This window comes from Mucor velutinosus (genome assembly GCF_035048745.1).
Source record: "Mucor velutinosus strain NIH1002 chromosome Unknown tig00001553, whole genome shotgun sequence".
Lineage (NCBI taxonomy): Eukaryota > Fungi > Mucoromycota > Mucoromycetes > Mucorales > Mucoraceae > Mucor > Mucor velutinosus.
In genome coordinates, this window is record NW_027041930.1 from 368,312 (window position 1) to 389,745 (window position 21,434).

At 40.2% G+C, this 21,434-nt stretch overlaps 4 protein-coding genes across 4 annotated transcripts; 2 read left to right on the forward strand and 2 right to left on the reverse strand.

The window, feature by feature from the left end:
- Positions 1-1,347, reverse strand: MSS51 (translational activator for mitochondrial COX1; the record flags this gene model as incomplete). Its single annotated transcript, XM_064826724.1, has 2 exons — positions 1-537; positions 1,015-1,347. 2 exons carry the CDS (start codon positions 1,345-1,347, stop codon positions 1-3), a joined length of 870 nt encoding a protein of 289 aa, XP_064675781.1.
- Positions 1,348-2,762: 1,415 nt separating this feature from the next.
- ATC70_007466 (uncharacterized protein) lies at positions 2,763-6,132 on the reverse strand (the record flags this gene model as incomplete). The annotated part of the gene is made up of 6 exons (XM_064826725.1): positions 2,763-3,615; positions 3,689-3,981; positions 4,062-4,573; positions 4,657-5,349; positions 5,425-5,697; positions 5,766-6,132. 6 exons carry the CDS (start codon positions 6,130-6,132, stop codon positions 2,763-2,765), a joined length of 2,991 nt encoding a protein of 996 aa, XP_064675782.1.
- A 440-nt stretch (positions 6,133-6,572) lies between these two features.
- On the forward strand, positions 6,573-7,517 carry RFT1 (Oligosaccharide translocation protein rft1; the record flags this gene model as incomplete). The annotated part of the gene is made up of 2 exons (XM_064826726.1): positions 6,573-7,334; positions 7,407-7,517. 2 exons carry the CDS (start codon positions 6,573-6,575, stop codon positions 7,515-7,517), a joined length of 873 nt encoding a protein of 290 aa, XP_064675783.1.
- Positions 7,518-11,976: 4,459 nt separating this feature from the next.
- On the forward strand, positions 11,977-17,094 carry ATC70_007468 (uncharacterized protein; the record flags this gene model as incomplete). Its single annotated transcript, XM_064826727.1, has 1 exon — positions 11,977-17,094. One exon carries the CDS (start codon positions 11,977-11,979, stop codon positions 17,092-17,094), a length of 5,118 nt encoding a protein of 1,705 aa, XP_064675784.1.
- Between the last annotated feature and the right edge of the window lie 4,340 nt (positions 17,095-21,434).

Sequence of the window (21,434 nt, forward strand, 5' to 3'; positions counted from 1 at the left end):
TTATTCATGTGGAAAACTACACCGTCTCAAATGAGAACATCGATGTTCCCAAAAGAGCACATCCATGTTCTGTGAGAACATCAGTTGGGCCGTAGTGGCAGCGGATTGGGAGGCTTGCAAGGCCTGGGCAGTAGCAAAGTGAGGGGCAGGTCGGCGCTTGGCGGGACGAGGGAGGCGTTGGTTAATGATATCAGTAGCCATGGTGTGAGGTACCCAGCCTTGTCGAACAAAGTACTTAGCAACACCAGGAACGAGATGAGGACGGATGAAGTAGAGAGTTCGGATGCAACGGTCCTGGTGGAGAGCATGGGCTAATTGGAGGCGACGTTCCTCAGAGAGATCATGGTATTTGGGATCAGCGACGTGATGATGATCCAATGGATCGAAATTCTGGATTGGTTGGGTGTCGATTTCCAGAAGTTTCGCCTTGAACTCGTCGAGATAGGCTTCGTGAAGGAGAACTCCAATGGTGTTGCGAGCGGGGAAGTTGAGGTCCAGAAATCGGAGATTGTCAATCGAAATTTCGATCTGATTTGGCTGCGGTTCATGCGACGATAACGAGGGAGATTGTTAATCACAAAGAATAAAAGGATTATTATTTGTAGCTTATAAAAAATGTTCGATATTATAAAAACAAGAAGAGACTTATTTGAATAAGATCAGACACAAAAACTAAAGATTTATTGATGAAGACAAGAGTTATTCTATTTATACTAAGTTCTGAATGCCAAAGTAGCAATTTATCTTGTACAGCGCTTATCACATCTGGTGAACCTCAGTATTTAGATAGCTGAGATGCACTTCAATTCTCATAGCTTGTCCATGTTGTTGCACAACACAGACATATCTACCCATCAAGAATACCTTAATCTTTATAGACAGTTGTAGCCCTTCTGGCACAACAGAGATAAACCAAGGTGTAAGAACCATTTTGAATGGAGTCATCAGGAGGAGGAGAGAAAAAGCGATGTAAGGCTTGGCGCTTACGATCGGAGAGGAGAGCAGGGGGCTTACTGGCAATGGCAGCCTAGGAAGTGGTTGAGTACTAGGCTTGGATGTAGATCCAGCAGAGGTACCTTTGGAGGTAACATGAAGAGGTGAAGGAGTGCTGGAGGCAGAAGGGGAAATTGCTTTAATGGCCTGGAGAATTCCGCCCATAGTGGCCTCAACAGAGTTGAGACGAGCATCGTTGGCCCTGAGATGTTCATCAGTGGCATTGAAGCGGTCAAGAGTGGAAGTGATACGATCCTCGATGGATTGGTTAATACCTTCCTGTTTCTGCATGAAGGTATAGATGTCCTTGAGGGAGGCCACAATGTTGGAAAGGTGTTGTTCAGTTGAAGACATGGGGGTTGTTTTCAAATTCTTTACTAGAGGTTAGGGATTTGATGTTATTAAAAAATTCGAAAAGTGAAAGAGAGGTGGTCGAATAAAAAGCTCTGTTTAATAGGGATGTACCACAAATCTTACCATATTGGGGAGCTATTTCCCACCTCGTATCAAATCTCGAATGGACAAAACAATTTTCTATGCTGGTTTTTGAAGCACCAAATTGAGTTTGAAGTATTAAAGCTAGAGCTTTGAAAGTAGCATGTTCCTATGCCTATTCTTAGCGACAAAAACAATAATTAAGTAGGATTTTAGATTCGGTGGTGATTATTTATTTAGAAGCGCATGGTTTTTGAAACAAGAGTACTTTGACCAAGGATCTACTATGGATGAAACATATAGAAAGCTCTTAATTACAAGTAATTATTACGAGTAGTAGGTTGATGGAATAGGATTGGAAACAAACGGTTTGTATTTCGAATTAAGTGGCTATATATTCTTGCTTCGTTGCAATGTAGCAAAGGGTTAAATTTATGCCTCATAGTTTACAAACAGGCAGGAAGAGTTTTTTTTTACGTCTTATATTGATGCTAGAGACCTCATACTTGAGTGATTATATACATACTTTGCCGGGCTCCTAAACATGTCTACGAATTTTCAATCGCTATGTTGGTTAGTAAATAATTAAGCGAATAAGTTGTAAACGAAACAATAAAAAAGAATAGTGCATCGACACTATTATCTGCACTGTTGAGGATATAGATCATCTCTGAGAGGCAAATGCACTACGGCCCAACTGATGTTCTCACAGAACATCGATGCGGTCTTTTGGGAACATCGATGTTCTCGTGAGCACCTCGATGTTCCCATATCAGAACATTTGGCTTTACACTGTGAAGATAGTTATCAGATATGCGCTTTTAAATGGTATGGTCAGACTTTTTGAGTTCTTTTGTTTATTTTTCGTACCGAACGCCAATTCGTAGCATCATTATCTACGAAGTTAGAAGCCTCCAAACTTGCTCAATTTGAAACAAATCAGGAGAAAAAATCACGTGACCCGAGTTTCTGGTTACTTTGAGTCGCTATGTCAAAGTGGTAATATTCCTGACTAACAAACTGAAGGTCGCCAGTTCGAATCCGAGCAAACTCGTTTTTTCTTCGTTGGACGTTAACCTTGCTGGGTTAATTATGCTTTTCTCAAAATGCTTTGATGGTCAGTGATGCGGATCCTTTTCTTTTATTATTTTTTTTTATAATTATTTTGCGCATGCCTTCATGGACAACAAAGCTGTAAGAGGTATACAAGTATGATTAATGAATGTAGCTATGTATTGTATTGACAAATGTATTATCTTTTATTTCGTAGCCTCAAGTGGGTAGTTTTACGCGAAAGCAAAAAAAAAATCTGTATGTTGCGATTTCAATCCTCGTTAAAGGTTGCGAATATCGCCAGCATCGATCGACATATCTTGTTCAAACGCATGGTAGTTTGCAATGACGCTAAAGTGCAAGTCGTTATCCAAAGATTTCACCAATCCCACTTGCATCTCAACATCGTCAATAGAAATGACAGCATACTTGGGATCAATCACTCTCGGCACCCTTCTTGCAATTTGTTGTTCGACAGGCTCATTCATACGAACAAAAGGGACAGACCTGTCGTGAGAAGCAACACCATGATTTTTCATGGTTTCAACGAAAGCCAAAAAGTAGGTCGACCCATCATAGACATGTTGGAAAAAGAATATCACTCGCGAAACAAACCAACAGGAGACAGGGTGGTTAAGTCGATTGAGGTGAGTTGACCTAAACATGACCAGATGGTTGCTTCTACGAAACTCATGCATCTTCTCTCTGTATATTTCTGATCCTATGACAGTAGAACCGATTAGAGCACGATGGGCAACTTTGATCGTCATTGACAATGGACTGTTCAGCCTTTGAAGAGAGAATATCCTGCAATAGTATTTCGACAAAGCACGCTTGAATCTTGCAATTGGAACACCATGGAGTTCAGCACGATCAGTACCATCGAAGCCAAAATGATGATCCAAATTTGTCTCTTCTTGATTAGGTTCCCACAACTGTGAGCTTGTTAGAGATTCTGGATGATTGAGATATGTGGTGGATGCATATGGCTGCGGTCGAATGCCTTGGAGGAACTCATTTGAGTCGAAGATCCTTTTCAGCTGGTTTCTGATTGCAACAATTTCAATCAAGTTGGAAGATTGCTTGCCTCTCCTTGACTTGCCAGTTATCAAATCACCAAACTTTCCAATGCTTCTGTAAAATGGATGATGTTGTTATGTAAGTAACTGGATGTGTGTGATAAACATAGCATGTATAGATGACTAACCGTTCTTGACTTCGTGAGGAGTAGGCTACAATTGGCCCCATTTCTCTTATCATCCACACTACATGTGTAAGCTGATGCATTACGGGACGGAAGACCGAAAGTGACAAGCACATGGCATCTCTCTGAGTTTTGCAGTAGTCAATGAAGAAGTCAATGCATTCATCAATCTCTGCCAACCTAGACTCAGTGAACTCCCATTGCAATGCAAGACAGACGCCTCTAACCAGCTTCATGATTGCTTTCCTAGCCTGTGGACTGGCTAATTCTGGGACAAAGAGAGTAGGTATGATGGTCTATTTCAAATCAGAATAATCAGATCCTAATTCACGCCTTACATGTGTACGTTTGCAGATTACAGTGGATCTGATCTTACCAGCAAATTATCAAGATAGTCAACACTGCGGGTGCCTCGTAGCTTCTCCACCAGATTCAAAAAGCTTCCATCAAATGCAACTGGTATATATGATCTTGTGTCCTCAATTGCTTTGCCAATCTCGAACAGCCGTTGCTTTGGAATGAAAAATGGATAATTTTCTCGCTCCAATTCACCATCTGGATATGTGTAGAAGAACTTTGTGTTGTTCGGAGACCGGTCGACAGTGAGCATCTCGAAGAGTTCTGAACCAACACCTCGTGCTAATGTATGCATTTCTTCGAATCCAAAGCATTGGGGTGCAATGCATGACGATAGCTGATTGAAAAGGCTGACACCGTTGAATCCAAGGTTGGACTCAGCCCTCTCGTAATCTTCATTCGTACGCATGCTTCCAGCATTTGGAAAGTACATTCCATGGCTGCGATTATCAGGGTGCATACCACGCGAAAGACACCAACGACAGCCATACTCAGATGCATGATGAGCACACTTGCTCCAGTCAAACACGGCTAGAATAAAGCAGGTAGGTAAATCAATTTCATGTTAGCCATTGTGGATGCTGATTAGTTGCTTTATCAATCAGGATATTTACCTGGAGTATCACCACCACAAATTAGAGGATGAACCTTCAAACGAATTGGCCCAGCATCATTTGTTTCGACTACCATTCCATACGTAGAAAGCCACTGGAGCTCTGCCAAGATGATGGAAATGAACGAGTCAAATGATTTGGGCTTCTTTTTTCCTGGAAAGATACAAAGCTCGTGCGTGTACTCCTCCTTGTAACGCTTGTGTGGATCGTAATTGAACACCATCAGATGAATAATTGTGAATAGCCGATCACCTCTCTTTTCAACTACAAAGCCATCATTCATGATCGCAACTGCGATATCCAGGTCATTTGTGAAATGCGTATTCTTGATGGACTTGTACGTGGCGCCGTCAAATACGTCAGCAATGATAACATCGGATGGATTCTCTTCAAGGTCTCTGTTGTCGTAGGCATGTCGGTACCGAAGCTCCTCTCTCGTTATTGAATTCGCAACTAATCGTGATACGATGTCTCCAATTGACATGACTTTCATTGTTGACAGGGCTCGATGATCTCCCCGTGCATCGTATCTTTCATGGGAACAAATATTACAAATTGTCTCCTCGTCGTCTACTTCCAATGCGTACAGCTTGCAGCCATTGATACACACATCATATTCATGGGATGTCAACGATGATTGGCGCTGAAGCATGCTTTGCACACGAGGGCCATGCATGATCTCCGGATTGCTTTCTATCAGTTCATGGGGGGAGGATCGGAAGCTGGTGAGTTATTGTATAAATGACATGTCATTGCAATGCGAATTACCTCGACTAATTTTTTCTGTATCTCTCAAAACAGTGTTCATCAACCTGACCAACTTTCTGTATGCATCCCGTGGTATAGCAAAATCATTGACGATATCATACAGCTCAATCGAAACCAGTTCTGTGGTTGTATATGTATTTTGGTTGATGTCTTCGAGGGATCTGCAATCGTAGAAGCAAGCCTGATCTTCTGCATCTGGGTCGACTACTCCAACTGTCTTGTATTTGACATTTAGTAAATCAAATTCAAGCCCTGGTTCTTCTGGATTGTCTCCTGTTATCGCATGTGTGGAATCCGCTATTGTGAGTATATACATCTACTTTAGCGCTGCAATTCCTTACCATTATTATCGACAATAGGCAGCAGATCGGCAGCACCCGGCGTCTGTTCAAAGCCTGCGTAGTCATAATCAGCATCGTCAGCAGCAGGAATCATTTCTTCAATATCACTCATGGCATCATCATCATGCAGCTGGTTTGCATGATCTGAATTGGCTGTGACTAGCGCACTGGGGGGAGATTGTGGCTGTATCAGCGTTGTTTCCACTGGAGGTTGCTCTTCCATTTCAACATCTTGATCTTCATTCAAAATGGGAACACGACAGTTTCGGCGATGGTTGCGTAGAGCACGGGCACTGTCAAAGCTGGTATAGCAATTTGTACAGAAGGATGGCTCTGTTTCTCGTGATATACGGATTGAGAATGACATGTTTGGAGAAACCAAGAAAAATAGGCAAGTAAAAACAAATTTCAAGTGGCAGCTTTATATACTAATTCAAGTTTTATTTGCGCTCGCCAACAAATGCGTTTATCATCGTTTACAAGCAAGTGATACGTAGTCTTGCATATAACGTTTGGTAACTCAAAGTCCAAGATCAAGTAAGGAACGTGTTTCCTATGATGTGATATGTCGCCTCAGGCTACTTCTACGTCATTTCACTTTCAACATCATGTCAAATCGAGTGGTATTCACTGTGCACATATGCTTATACTATGGGCGTACAATGAGGTCAGCATTACTTGCATGAAGCCTGTGAACCGAATGACGTTCAACAACGTGGTGGTGTGTGCGCAACGAGATATACGGTACAACACAACTCTGAACATATCTTTTCTTTGCTTACTAAACTTTTATTATCAGCGCGAACCATGAACAATAACAACAACAACAACAACAACAACAACAACAACAACAACAACAACAACGCTGCCAGTATTGACTTCACCGCAAGACTCTTGCAAGAAATGATGGCAATGAGATCCGAAATCAGCCAACAAGGCGTACAACTGAACGTCTTGAATGATGGATTTCGACAGCAATTCATGTCGCCATTGGAAGACGCAGGCAGCGATTTGGCAACAAGAAGCATCCTGGATCCCACTTACAGAAGCCAGGTACTATCAAACAGCAACAGAAGAGGTCCTCGGGTAATTGAAGCAAACCCTACCGGCAGGGCCAGAGCTTCTCCTGTGGAGAGATACAACGCAATGCTCCAGCATCTACACAAACTATGCAATGGGGCATCTGTACCCGATTTGACACCAGGGCAGCTCAAATCGCGCAGGGAGAAGCTCCACCGCACAGCAAAGAGGGTCTTGGAGGCTATACTGGTGATGCATCCGAATATCTCGCATTGGAATGCCCTGGACCATGTGCAGGATGAACAGGTATATTACAGCCTGGCACTGGAGGAGCAGGCCCTGCAACGGGACAATCTCATGATTTGTCTCTGCAAGAAGCAGTGGTGTGCCAGGTTGTTGCTCTCCCAGGCCTTCAAAGCAAATAGAGCAAGCAGAAACCGAGCTGCTGCTGCTGATGCTGCTGCTGATGCTGCTGCCAATGTTGCCAATGCTGCCAATGCTGCTGCCAATGTGTCTTTGCAAGAAAACGAGGCAAGAAGCCATCTTCTGGTAAGTAGCTCCTATTATTTGTTTTGGCCATGGCTAACATCTAAGTATTGGAAACATTTCAAATGCTTTTAGGAGACTGAATCAGCAATTGTTGGAGACAGTGATATTGCCCAGCTTGCTCAAACTGCCGGTGTTGGTAATGCTGAGGATGATGACAACCTTAGTACTACTAGCAATATGTAATGGTGTGTGCGTTTGTGAGATCTTGTATATTTCATCCAAAATAAAATTACTTTGCTTTTGTACATTTGATGCTGCCTTGCTCTATTGGGATTTGAGATGATGGATTAGCTGCGATGCCACATTCAAAATCACATTTGATAGGTCACTTCAGCTTAAAAAGTTACTTGATTTGGTTACATCAGTCTGATACTGTGCATGATTAGAGCGTGTTTCTATATTTTTAGATCGAAACTTTGTATATTTAGGTCATCCCTTGAGAAAAAAGTGCTTTTGTTTCTCTTTTTTCTTCATTTTTCATCTATTTTCACTTTAATTCTATCAGCATAAGACACATGTACTCTGTAGCAGCAAGAAGAAGAGGCAGCATTTACCGTCCATGGCTTTAAAGGTGGAGGCTAGGTTTCAATGCCATTGAAGAAGGAATACCATTTCAAATGTGCGCCGTGGGAAGCTTCATATCCCTGCCATAGTATCCAGGATGGAATCTTCATTTACATCCTTTCGAAACAACAAATTTATGGTATGTCCAATGCTTCTTGCCATATAAAAGCTAACAAATATCTTGTAGAAATGTAAAGGCGACTTTGCCAGGTCAATTTCGATGTCGCAAGTATGCCATTTGGTTAACCGTTTCCCTCCATCCTGCTGGTTCCATTTATCTGCTTTCTTGCTATCACTGTTCAAGTAGTAAGTCATCTTTTGCTGCATCATCAGGAAAAATCAGTCGTTACTCACCTGATAAGTTAACTAGTGCCAGCGTCGAGTGGGTCTGGCGGGTTTGGCTTGATAACTGAGCACATCTCTTGCATACTTTATGGATCCCCTTTTGCATCCAGTGAACAATGGCAGATGCTTCATAGTTGAATGATGCGGTCTATACATCTGATTCTTCTGACGGCATAAGACGCATTAACATTCGTTCGATGTTTTCTTTTCAAGAATGTCTGCTCCCAATGAGTCGCTGCCTGGTGGTGTGCTGTACTTTCTATCTGTCTTGTGAAAGAGGTATTGTAGTCATTACGCCTTTGCTGGAACGCTTTACTAACTTGATTCAGTTCACATCTTTGCTGATAGGTACATGCACATCTTTGATATTATGCTGGCTTTTGTACAATTCGTTGCTCTACATGGAACACTGTTGATGGCTTCAACCTTTTCATTCTATGCTCTCTCTGGATCTCGCCTGGAAACATCACTTTTATATTGCCCTAAAAACTGATAATATTGGGAAACACGAAACAGTTCATACTGATCCAGGCTATTATTCTCAATTATCTTTGACTCTACTATAGCCTACAGCATGACCATTACCACTACAAGGCTTTACTATTGCACGTTTTTGGCACGTAGCCTTCGTTTACCCATTAAAATTAACCAATAATAAATGTATAAATATTTAAACCACAATTTCTGAGCCAATGAAAGCTGCCAATATTTAAACCACGAATTATGGGCCAATAAAAGCTACCAATATTTAAGCTGATTCAGACCTTCAATGATCCCATTTCAGCTCATCGATAGGTTCATGCGCGATCATGAATGTTCTCGTTTGAGAACATGGATTTGCTCATTTAAGAACATCGATATTTTGATTTGAGAACATCGATGCGCTCATAAACAGCTACATTTGCTCTTATTTAAGAACATGGATGTGCTCATATGGGAACATCTCGGATGTTCTTATGAGAACATCGGCCGACTTATAATAGATCTTTAGGAACGCCGATGTTCCCATATGAGAGCATCAGTTGGGCCGTAGTGATATGTATTAAGCGTCGTTTATTACATAAGAGGATCTGAGAATGAGCTGAGATGCATAGTAGAAGTGAGAGGTCTTTATTCCAGCAGCACGAAGGAACATGAGTGGTGCCATCAAATGGCTAATCTATATCCTGGTTCCTAGAGAGTGGTAGCCTATGGTCTTTCGTCCCTGGAAGTGGGTTTCAATTCCGACAAATGTTCTTCCGTCAAAGCTATTAGGAAGAACATTCTATCCTGGATCATCTTTGTTGTTTATCCTTGACTGGTGGTTCATGAGTTCTGATGCAGCACATCCTCGTTACTGGTTCAAGGCTTATACAATTATCCCGCATTCAAGATCAAGGTCCTATTGCTGCGGCACTGTCAAATAACTATAAATACCTTTGATATCTACACTAGTTTTGATCCCTATTCAATCTTGGAATAACATAATAAATATATTCAGTTCTAACTGTATTTACTCTGTCTATATTTTGTTATTCTAAACATGCACAACTGCCAATTTAATCAGGCTTCTTCTTTATTAGACAGAGTATGCTCACTTGCATAGTAGTATTGACGATTAAGTTTAAAGAGTACTGTAATCACCCATTTCAAAAAGAGCGATTGGACATTGAGAATTAGAATAAAAGCATCTATCACTTAGAAACAACTAATAAGTTCCGCACAATGCAGAACATCAGAGTCATCAAACAGAACCGTAATTTACTTACTTTTTTAGCAGCAAAACCTAGTACTCCTTATTTTTAGGCCAGATTCTATCCAAATCTAGCCATTTGAAGCACGAATAACTCATGCTACAAAGCGTTGTAGACCCTTGGAATAAGACCAAATCGCTCTCTTTTAATACGCCTTACTTACTGATGCTTTATCTCAAAAAATTTTGGGTCATTGCAAATTCATGAAAATCCTCATTCTTTCATGTGTACTAGTAAGGGAAAATTCTTGAAAATCAAACGATCGCGTTTTTCACCCAAAAATGAAGACTTTTCCTAAGATACATATAAAATCAAATTGATCGTAAAGACGTAACGCAACATTGGAAACTCTTTCTATAAGATTTTCGTATGTAAAATTTCAACATTTTGGCAAAAAACATGTTTTCATATCCTTGGGAATTGCTCGTTATTTGCAGTCTAAAAGCTGCATAAAACTAGCATCATTTGATGCGGCTTCTTTACTTCTCTAAAGATGCATTAAAAAGCTGGGTATAACAACGACAATTTTCATAGTCAAATTTAGCAAAAACGTTTAAAACATGTCAGATTAGGTCAATTGTGAACACGAAAATACCCTCCATACAATTTAAAATTAAATTGCCGCAATTACGGCTGCTACGGTACATGACGACTGAGACCAAATCTACTGGCTGTGACGTCGGATAGGGTACCCTCTCATTTTTCCATGCCCCCGTTTTTTATCCTTTTTGCAAAACGCGTTTTGGTATCAAACCATGGTGGTTTTGGACACCATTCGATTGATAATGCCACTCTAGCTTCCGATAACTCTACCTTGTACTGTTGGAAGAACTTGATACTGCTTCTTTGAAGTAGAATATATTAGGTACCATTCGATAACGAGCACTGAAGGGCATATAACTAACACTAATTTAATTTCTTTATTACGTTTCGATAATTTTTTTGCCTGTTCGACGTGGGTGCTGCTGCCGTTCCTTTCCTGCTGCTATCTCTGTTGTCTGTTTCTTTGGTCTTTGTATAGTCTCTGCTGGTGGCGTTTGTCCTTTGGTTTTTCTATGGTGCTGGTATTGCTGCTGATGTTGTTGCTGCTGCTAATCGGGTCTTTCATGGTGTACTGTCTTTGGTGCATGCTCGTTCTCTGGTGTCGTTCGTTCTCTGGTGTCGTTCGTTCTCTGGTTTGTCTACAGTGCTGGCTTTGCTGCTGCTGCTGCTGCTAATATGGTCTTTCCTGGTCTACTGTGTTTGGTGCACGCTCGTTCTCTGGTCTATATCCGGTGATTGCGTATCCCCTGGTCTATCTACGGTGGTGGTAATTGGTAAGTATCTTCTTTCTTCTAGTCGCAATGATATAAAACTTCTTTGAACGCTTGTATTGTTGCTTCCTTTCTCATGATAATGCATTCATGATGTTTACTTTGTTGTGCTTTTCTTCTTCTTTTGTTGGTTGTGTTGCTTTACATCCGACTATTACCATGCATGTTACTCATGTATGGATTTTTGTTGCAACAACAACGAGCTGTTCTGAACGTCTCTGATGTTGTGTTTGTTATATCTTTCTTTGACTCACTTTGTGTGAGTATCCCTTTTTTGTCTACTTTGTTGTGCCAGAAGGGCTACAACTGTCTATAAAGATTAAGGTATTCTTGATGGGTAGATATGTCTGTGTTGTGCAACAACATGGACAAGCTATGATAAGTGAAGTGCATCTCAGCTATCTAAATACTGAGGTTCACCAGATGTGATAAGCGTTGTACAAGATAAATTGCTACTTTGGCATTCAGAACTTAGTATAAATAGAATAACTCTTGTCTTTATCAATAAATCTTTAGTTTTTGTGTCTGATCTTATTCAAATAAGTCTTTTCTTGTTTTTATAATATCGAACATTTTTTATAAGCTACAAATAATAATCCTTTTATTCTTCGTGCTTAACATTTTTTAAGATCGTGTAAATCAGAATCTTCCAGATTTTAACCTACCTATCTAATTTAAACCGAAAATATGACTATGAATGATTCTACTGTGTCTCCTGCAGAACAGAACAAGAGTTCAGATGTTCAAGCTGTTGGAAGCGAGCTTTCGTACGGAGGAGCTGTAGAGCGACTTCGTCAGGAGGTTCATGGGTTGATCGCTGAAGTTGCGAACAGTGGGGACAAGTCGGACGAAGAGGTCGACGCTTTGAAGGCTGCCCTGTCGAAGAAGTGCTCTAACTTGGAGGCTATAGAGAAAGCTCTCTCTATGGTCACACCTAACCAGAGTCCTTCCAAAGTAACAGTGGTTAGTCAAGGTGCGGCTAATAGTTCAACTGTACCTGATGATCTTCCTTTGTTCCAATGGTTTGGACGTGTCAAAGATGAAAAAAAGGAAGTTTTTGCCAACATTGAGGAGTGTTGTCGCCGGTTTTCCGATAAGTTGAGCAGTTGCACGCTTGATCTTGACGAACACTGGTATCGTTTGCTTCCTCCTTGTCTTCCCGGCGATCTTCGCAATTGGCTTGATGAGTTTGTGAAAGCATCTGGCTCCACTGTGTCTTGGGCTACCTTGAAGGGAGCTATCATCGGTCGTTTTGGTACACCAAAAGAACAGCTCAGATTCGAAAGAATTAGGGAGTTTCTTCGTTGTACTAAAGGAAACGAAGAATCCATTGATGGTTTCGTAGAGCGGTTTAAGACGTTGAGAAATAGAGCTGACATCAGTGATAAGGGTGTCGTAGCGATGGTGTTTTTTGACGCTTTCCCCAAGGTTACCGCTAGGTTGCTAATGGTTGCTATGAGTCAGGCACCAGAATCGTCATTTTATGACATTGATTATGTGTCCTCTCTCGTGCGCAAGATGGATATGATGGCTATTGAGACGGGTCAAGAATCTTTGGGCTCTGTTTTTGATGGAAGAAAACGCGCTGCTGACATACCTGTTTCGAACGAAGCAAAGAAGTCTCGGTACGCACCTTCTTCTAGTGGAAACGCTCTGCAAAGCAGCTCTTCGTCGAGATCCAATGGTCCCTCGTCCAACTCTCCACGTTCTGGTGCTAATCGTTTTGGCAAAACATTTGCTGAACATGTTGCTGAAGGGACTTGCTCCAAATGTAACGGTCCTCGACCAAAGGGGCAGATGCATCACTGCAACACTGCTATTCGTACTGGTGGTGGTAACACCCATCAGGGCAATGGTGGTAAAAAAGTTTTGCGTGCCATGACTAAGAAACGTGGTGGCAAACATTCGATGGATGCTGCAATCCAAGCTGCTTTTCTCTCTGCTCGTGTTGATCGTGCGTTAGCTGAGAAAGGTGCTTCTTCCCCTGCTCTCTCCTCTGCTGAACAATCGGTGGATGATGTTGTCCTTGCTCCTTCTTCTGGTGGTAGTGACAATGTTGATGTTGACCAAGATGCTGTGATGAGTGAAGCTCATGGTATCTTTGAGGATACTGACCTGGTGAATCGTGCCCAGTCTATTCTTCTTGAAAAAGAGATGAGTAGCATGTCTGTGGACGACGATACGCTACAAAATATATTTGCTCAGCAATGTAAGTTCGATGCTAGATTTAGTGCTCCACCTACTATGACCACCAATGCTATTTGTGTTCCTATTGTGGTTCAAAATGTCATTTGCTTTGGCTTAGTGGATACGGGTGCTACGTTTTCGTGCGTCACTGACAAGTTCTTTCAATTCTTAGGAGGAACCTCTCTTGCTGGATTTGAGGCTAATGATGATGATGAGAGCTTTGTTCAAATGGCTCATGAAGTAACGACTGTGCCTAGAATAGGTGCGGTACGTTTGCACATTAGCTACAATAAATCAAATAAAAACCATTTGTTTGAAGTATTTCCATTCTATTCTGAGGAAAACGTACCTGTGTTGCTTGGTATGGATATTTTGTCCAAGCTTGGCATTGGTCTTACGGGCTTGGTGAGTCAACATGGCTTTCAATCAGGTCCTCGTGTACCAGACCCTATTGATGATGGTATTACTCCAAACGCACATCCTTTTGGTAGTGAGGAAGAGAGACAGCCGTTTCTACTTGCACTAAAGGGGTTATTAGAAGAGAATTCGCGCATTGATATGAAGAATACTCAGTGTAATCTGCCGGATTCGATTATTAAGCTTGATACTAAACCAGGTGCTGTCGCTTGGCGAGCTCAATATCCTTTGCCTGAAGCTTATCGTGATGCTGTTGCCAAACAAATTCAGATATGGCTTGATGAGGGTGTTGTTGAAAGATCTGCTAGTCATACACGTTTCAATCATCCATTGTTGGTTGTAAAGAAAAAGGACGCTGATGGTAATTACACAATGTCTAAGCCTAGAGTGGTGTGTGACGTTCGTAAGCTGAATGCTATCTTGGAAGTGGATGACAAACAACAGTTACCTTTGATCTCTCATATCCATCAGAGCATTGGTACAAAAATGATTCATACTTGTCTCGATATCCATGCTTGCTTTACTAGCTTTGGTTTAGATCCAGAGCAAGCTCATAAAGTTTCATTTACTTGTCCCTTCACGAATATCCAATACACCCATAAAAAGGCTGCTTATGGAATTCGCCATGTCGGATCGGTGGTTGTACGCACATTGCAAACACTGCTCTCTGATTTGAATACAAGCTCTAGTTCTACTTCGTTTCCTACTGATGGTGATCACTCGGTTTCCTGCTATGTAGATGACATCTTATGCAGTAGTAATGGGAGCCTACAAGATCACTATGCGTTGGTTGCTGAGGTAATTCGTCGTTTAACCGATGCTAATTTGGTGCTCAATCCTGAGAAAGTCGTCTTCGCTCAGCGTAGTATTTATCTCTTGGGATGGAGTGTTATTAATGGTAAATTACTGCCTGACGGTAGAAAACTTACCAACATTGCAGATTGGCCGACTATTACCACTGGTCGTCAATTGGCATCTTTCTTGGGTTTAATGTCGTACTTTCGTGCTGCCATTCCATGTTATTCTCGTCTGACTCGAGATCTTGATAGCTTGAAACAGTACAAGGATCTAACAGATGTTTGGAATGAGTCTCATACAAAAGCGATTGCCGACTTGAAGGATGCACTTACGATGGCACTTGTGCTGTCACCTCCTGATTTTTCGATTCGATTTCACTTGGCTACTGATGCTAGTTTAACTGCTCTTGGCGCGGTTTTATATCAAGTGGTCAACGATGAGATTCGATATGTAGGTCTCGTATCTCGTAAATTGTCTGTTTCTGAGCGTAACTACAGTACTACGAAAAGGGAATTGCTAGGGATTTGCTATGCCTTGGTTAAGTTTCATCGTTTTCTGTATATGCGAGAGTTTACCTTACATACGGACCATAAGAGTCTGATCTACTTGAATACACAGGAAGTCCCCAATGCACTCATGCTTGGATGGTGGGAGACCATTTTTTCTTATACTTTCGATATTGTGCATTTGCCCGGTGTCCTTAACGTAATTCCTGATGCTTTATCTCGACTTTACGAAGATTCGGATGCTGATGCTTCAGCACGACATCTTCTGGGGGGCAGGTACTATGCTGATGGTGGTGAAAGTGTAAAGAGAAAGAAAAAGGGTTCCAAAAACAAACTCAAGGTTGTCACACCTTCGCCTCCAATGAAACGTACTTTGGTCAAGACAACTAAGGCGTTACGATCTAATTCTTTTAGCAACCATGCACGCACTGCGGTAAACGCTACTCTTATCAAAGATGGCACCACCACAGCTGTCTCGCAAAAGCAAAAGGAATTCATATTGCGTACGCTTAGGTTTGCTGACTATATCACTCCTCCTGCTAATGAAAGAGACAATATGATCATTGCTCAGCATCTGGTTGGACATTTTGGGATCAAACATGTTGAAACTGCAATTCATCATGAAGGGTTTCACTGGGTGAACATTCGGAAAGACATAGAAAGAATATTAGCTGATTGTGACGAGTGTAACAGGTACAATATCGCTAGAGAGGGATATCATCCTTTCCGTAGTGTCAATGCAGCCCAACCTTTGGATCATTGGTGCATGGATCTCGGTGATATGGGTGTTACTAGCTCTTTCGGCAGCAACTTTCTATTTGTCCTTACTGATTACTTTACGAGATTTACTGTGATAAGATGCATTCCAGACAAGAAGGCTACGACAATTGCCAGGGAAATGCTTCAAGTTTTCTCACTTTTTGGATGGCCAATCAAGTTGACTTCAGACAGAGGCCTGGAATGGATAAATGAGGTGGTCCGTGCTATGATGGACATCAGTGGGATAGACCATCGCCTGTCATTAGGGTACAATCCATTGGGTAACTCGGTTTCTGAGTCATTTATCAAAATATGTAAGTTAACGACTATCAAGTTGTTAAAAGGTAAGAGGGATCAATGGGAGCACTTCATTCCGTGGGTGAATTACTGCATCAATGTCAAGTATGCTCGGCTACATAAATCTCGTCCGTATACACTTTTGTTTAATCGTCAACCAAATGGTCTGGCTGATTACTCAAAGGTGGACTATTCCAAACGTTTGGAGAAAGCTGATAACAGACTCATTGACAAACGATACCGTTTTGTACAAGATGTTCTTATCCCGGCTATTTCTAAGCGTATTGTGGATACACAAAATGCTGATCATGCTAACTTTGCGAAGAAACATAAGGTCATTGCCGAACCGTATCCTATTGGTAGTAAAGTTATGATTAAAAATGTTCATCGTCAAAATAAGTTAGATGAACGGTATGAAGGACCTTATTTGATTCATAGTATAACCGATAAAGGTTCCTATGTGCTGGCTGACAAGACGGGTGCACTCCTTAGTCGAGATGTGCCTACCCATCATATCAAGTACCAAGTCGCTGCGAATCCTCAATCAATCACAATTGATGAATTCTCTGCAGAGCATTACGAAATTCAAGCTGTGATTGATCATAGAGGATCTCCTGGTAACTATGAGTATAAGGTAAAATGGAAAGGGTTCGATGATCCTAGTGAAGATACTTGGGAGCCTGTGAAAAACTTTGATTCGGCCAAACACATTGAGTTGTATTGGGCTCGAAGAGAAGGTGCAAAGGCTGCTGGTAAACGTAGGTTAGCTCCTCAAACAGTTAACTGGCGAACTACTACTACTCGCGAAATTGGTCAGAGTGGTAGATCAAACAGGTCTTAAATGGCTACTAGCATGATGGGATCAAGTCTTTTCCTTACATTTTTGTCCTATGAAAGGTTTTTACACAAGGTTTTTACTGACTGATCTCGGATGCAGTGTCATTTGGTAATTATTTATTGGAAAGTGCTTTATGTGCTATATTGTCATGATGTTTTGTAATCTGGGATTACGAAATGTCCACAAGAAGTACCTGAATCTGGGGGGGCAATGTTGTGCCAGAAGGGCTACAACTGTCTATAAAGATTAAGGTATTCTTGATGGGTAGATATGTCTGTGTTGTGCAACAACATGGACAAGCTATGATAAGTGAAGTGCATCTCAGCTATCTAAATACTGAGGTTCACCAGATGTGATAAGCGTTGTACAAGATAAATTGCTACTTTGGCATTCAGAACTTAGTATAAATAGAATAACTCTTGTCTTTATCAATAAATCTTTAGTTTTTGTGTCTGATCTTATTCAAATAAGTCTTTTCTTGTTTTTATAATATCGAACATTTTTTATAAGCTACAAATAATAATCCTTTTATTCTTCGTGCTTAACATACTTACTACTATCTTCCTATAGTAGTATGTTCTTTTGTTCTTTCTTTTATTATTATCATGTTTCTTTGAAGCATACCTTTTTTTTACGTTGTGTGGATGTGCCTATCCCTGAAGCTCAACAAGACTTTATCCGAGGCTAGGAGGTAGATAGGCTGCCTCCACTTGGTTATCGCTACTTACTTTAGTGATGATTGAGGGTCTCAATGCCAGAATTTAAAGCTAGGTGGTGTAAGTAAGGCATGCTCTAGCACCTGAGGGAAATTTGATGATAGTAACCGGTATATTGCTATATATAGCGGAGCTTAAAATTTTGCCTTACATCAAAACAGGGGGAAACCCTCGCAAATTTTTTTTAGGTCAGCGGAGTTTTCAAGCAATTTGATTGGCTGAAATGTTGAGACAACAAAGGGTTACAACTAGTTGATTTCCTATTGATGGTCTGTCAATAAATATGATTTTGTGTTTGTAATAAAAGGGTATCCAAATAAAGTAGGCACAATCTAAGTTCTTTATTTGTTCGAAAGTATTAGACAAGGTGTAATCATCTGATCAGGTATCCATTTAACAGTTTCATATGAGGAGTGTCGTTTAACTTTATAATAATGAGGGAAATTTATATAGTTGTTACTCCAACTGAGATATTATGGATCAAAAGCGGTATTTTACTACTATACGGTTTGTGAATTACGGGTGAACAATAATATAGCCGTCATTGCTGAGCAGCGTACAATTTTTTAAGGATTATTTATATTGTAGCAAACTGCAACACTCTTCATATTAACTTTGGTATTTGCCGCCATTATTTCTAGGGTATTTTATTGTTGCTATCATCATTCTGTGTCTATTATTTTATAGCTTCACGTTTGATCGTTACATAATTCAATTAAGGTATAATAATAGTATTTATCTTGAGTATTTTATGATAGAAATTTAGTTTATTATCTCCCCCCTTATTTACTACAACTTTCTGTGTTTAAAGAGAATACAGTACGACCTATTGTATATACTCGTTGTGCATTGAGAGGCATAGCACTTTAATTTGCTTCTTGTACCAGTTACAGAGAAGATACAAGCCTTACAAAAAAGCTCGCAAGTATCGTTACTATATATACTAGAAAACTTGAACGCAAAAGCGTTTTCGTAGCCAATCAGACACCAAAGCCCTCTCTCCCAAGAACATAACGCATCTAATTCAAGTTGTTACTTGCCTACTATTTAATTGTGTATTAACTGATTTGTGGTTTCAGGGAAACATTTGGTAAAATCGACCTCAAGAGGGCTTTACCGTAACGAAGCAAACGTGCAAAGCCATAATAATCAAGCAGTAAATTCGGCTATTCATTTTCATTGTTAACAAGCTTTCCAACAACAGAACGCATCAAAACTTGCATGAATTGTTGAGCCTGTCAAACTAGATGAGTTCTGCACAACTCAGCTATTATGATCGAATCAAGGCATTCATTGTTTCTTATTCTTAATGATGGAAGAAACTATAAAGGTTGAGCTGTAGATGTTTGGGAATATTCTAACGGTTCGAACTTGTTATGGCCAATCCAGCTGTGATGGTGTGATTACTAGAACACCAGTCTCAATCATCGACCAGTTAAACGCATACTTCCTGAAAAGTAGTATGTTATACAAACGCTATAGGAACTCTATTCTACTGATCCCTGATTGCTAAAGGAAGGTTGACTTGTTAGCGTTGTTAATTTGTATATAAGGAATCTCGTAATGCTTTTGAATAAAGGTTCTTCAGTGTTAGTGTCTAGTCATTTCTATTATACGTCCCTTTCCAACAAGAGTCCGTAGAAATATTCTCTTCTGCTGTGTTTGTACCTTTCCAAGCTTGGATACAACATGAATTAGCTTCACCAAAATCAATATGCCTCCTATTCAAATTAGAAGTTACGCAGGCCACGAAACTGTTCCTTTAGAAGATTTCTGGTACCAGACGTGTGGTTCATGCCGTGTAAATAAACGCTATTGAAATGAACTAGACTAGATCCCCATCATGTAAATACCCAAAATAAATGTCATCTCAATCAAGCCATGCTACCATTAACAGATAAACATACATAATAATAGGATAGCATGATGATAGCAAGGGTAAAATACTCGGAAAATAAGAGACAACAGATATTAAAGTAAATGTCGAGGGTATTGTAATATGTTGTAACATAAATGAACCTAGAAAAGATACATGCTAAACAATAAAGAGTTATTCTTTACACATGATTTACAAACCATATATTGAAATACCATTCTTGATCCATTATTAGATCAACAACTGAACAACCCAACAATAATATGCAAAATAATGGAATCATTGGCAGCTACTAAGCTGCTGCCAGATAAGAGATATAGACCAAACAATATAAATAGAGACGTAGAATATACATTTTATTACACATTATCCTAATTTCAAATAAAGAAGGATTTTAACAGTATTCTATCTGCTTTTTCAGCCATTTTTTGTTGCAGCTATAAAGATACAACTAAATTTTTCAGCTTTTAAACCTTCATTTATTGGCATATAGGCCTTTCCGAGCCTCCGGAATAATGTCAAACGATTGTACTCGAATAGCAGTAACTCCCTGGCACCTTTGCTCAACTTTTTGAAGACCAAAAAAACATGACCAAAAATCGACCAAAAAGCATGAGGGGCACCTCATGGTTTTCATCGAAAATCAAACGATCGCATTTTTCACCTTGAAGATGAAGATTTTTACTATGTTATATATTAGATCAAAATGTTTCTCTCGATCCAAAGCAGCTTCTGAAACCATTTTCATGAGGTTTTCATATGCAAAATCTGGATATTTTCGTTAATAACCTTATTTCATATTCTGTCAAATTGCTCAATAGTTTTATTCAGAACACCTATTACAATTAGCACCATTGGGAGCGCCTTAAAAAGTACTTCAAGAATATATTAGGAAGCGTAGGATGATCATCACAGTTTATATAATCGAATATCATAAGATAGATTAAAGAAGTCGAAAATGACAAAATCGGTCCAATCTTGAAAAGAAAAAACAATCTGTGTTTGAATCGATTTTGGCAGGCGGCGCTGCTGTTGGTTGATCCAGGTGCCTTCTTGATGATGATAATGATGATTGCGATGTCGATTAAAGGACGATCGCTTAGCTTGAGCCCCTTTTTCTTTGCTTTTATTGGGAGGTCCTCTATCTAAAGGTATGTTTTGCAATGACAATCTCTCAAAAGAGTCGTTGCAGGTCTCACACAAGTCTTGTATTTACGTTGGCCAGCTTTATGTCGCCATATCATGAGCAGCATCAGCGAATGGCTTGGTAATTCGACTACTTGAAAATTAAGCGCAAAAGTAGAATGCTGTACACAAACGCTGCATAAAAATCGAACTCTTTTTAACACTGTCTAAATAATGCTTTCGGTTGACATGAGTGTATAAGCAAAGGGAAGGTGCCAAGAGGGATACATCACTTCCTCCTTTCTTGGCTGTGATATATCCTTTCTTATACTATTAATTGGCTGTTTAAAATCTGCTGGATAAGATATATCAAACTTTTATTATCTCTGAATTGAAATGTCTTTGGCAAGAATCCGCAGGGCGACGTCGTCATCGATCCTAACTAGATTGATCGGCTAGTATAGATGTACAGAATACTTGGCAGCACTACATATCTAGAAGCCGCCTAATGCATATAAAGTACGGTAGTTTTGGAGCGTTGTAAAGTAATACATAGCTAAGATTCTGCAAAAGAATTTAACGTTCTCATTAAAAATGAAGAGAATATATCCACTACAATAGCCATC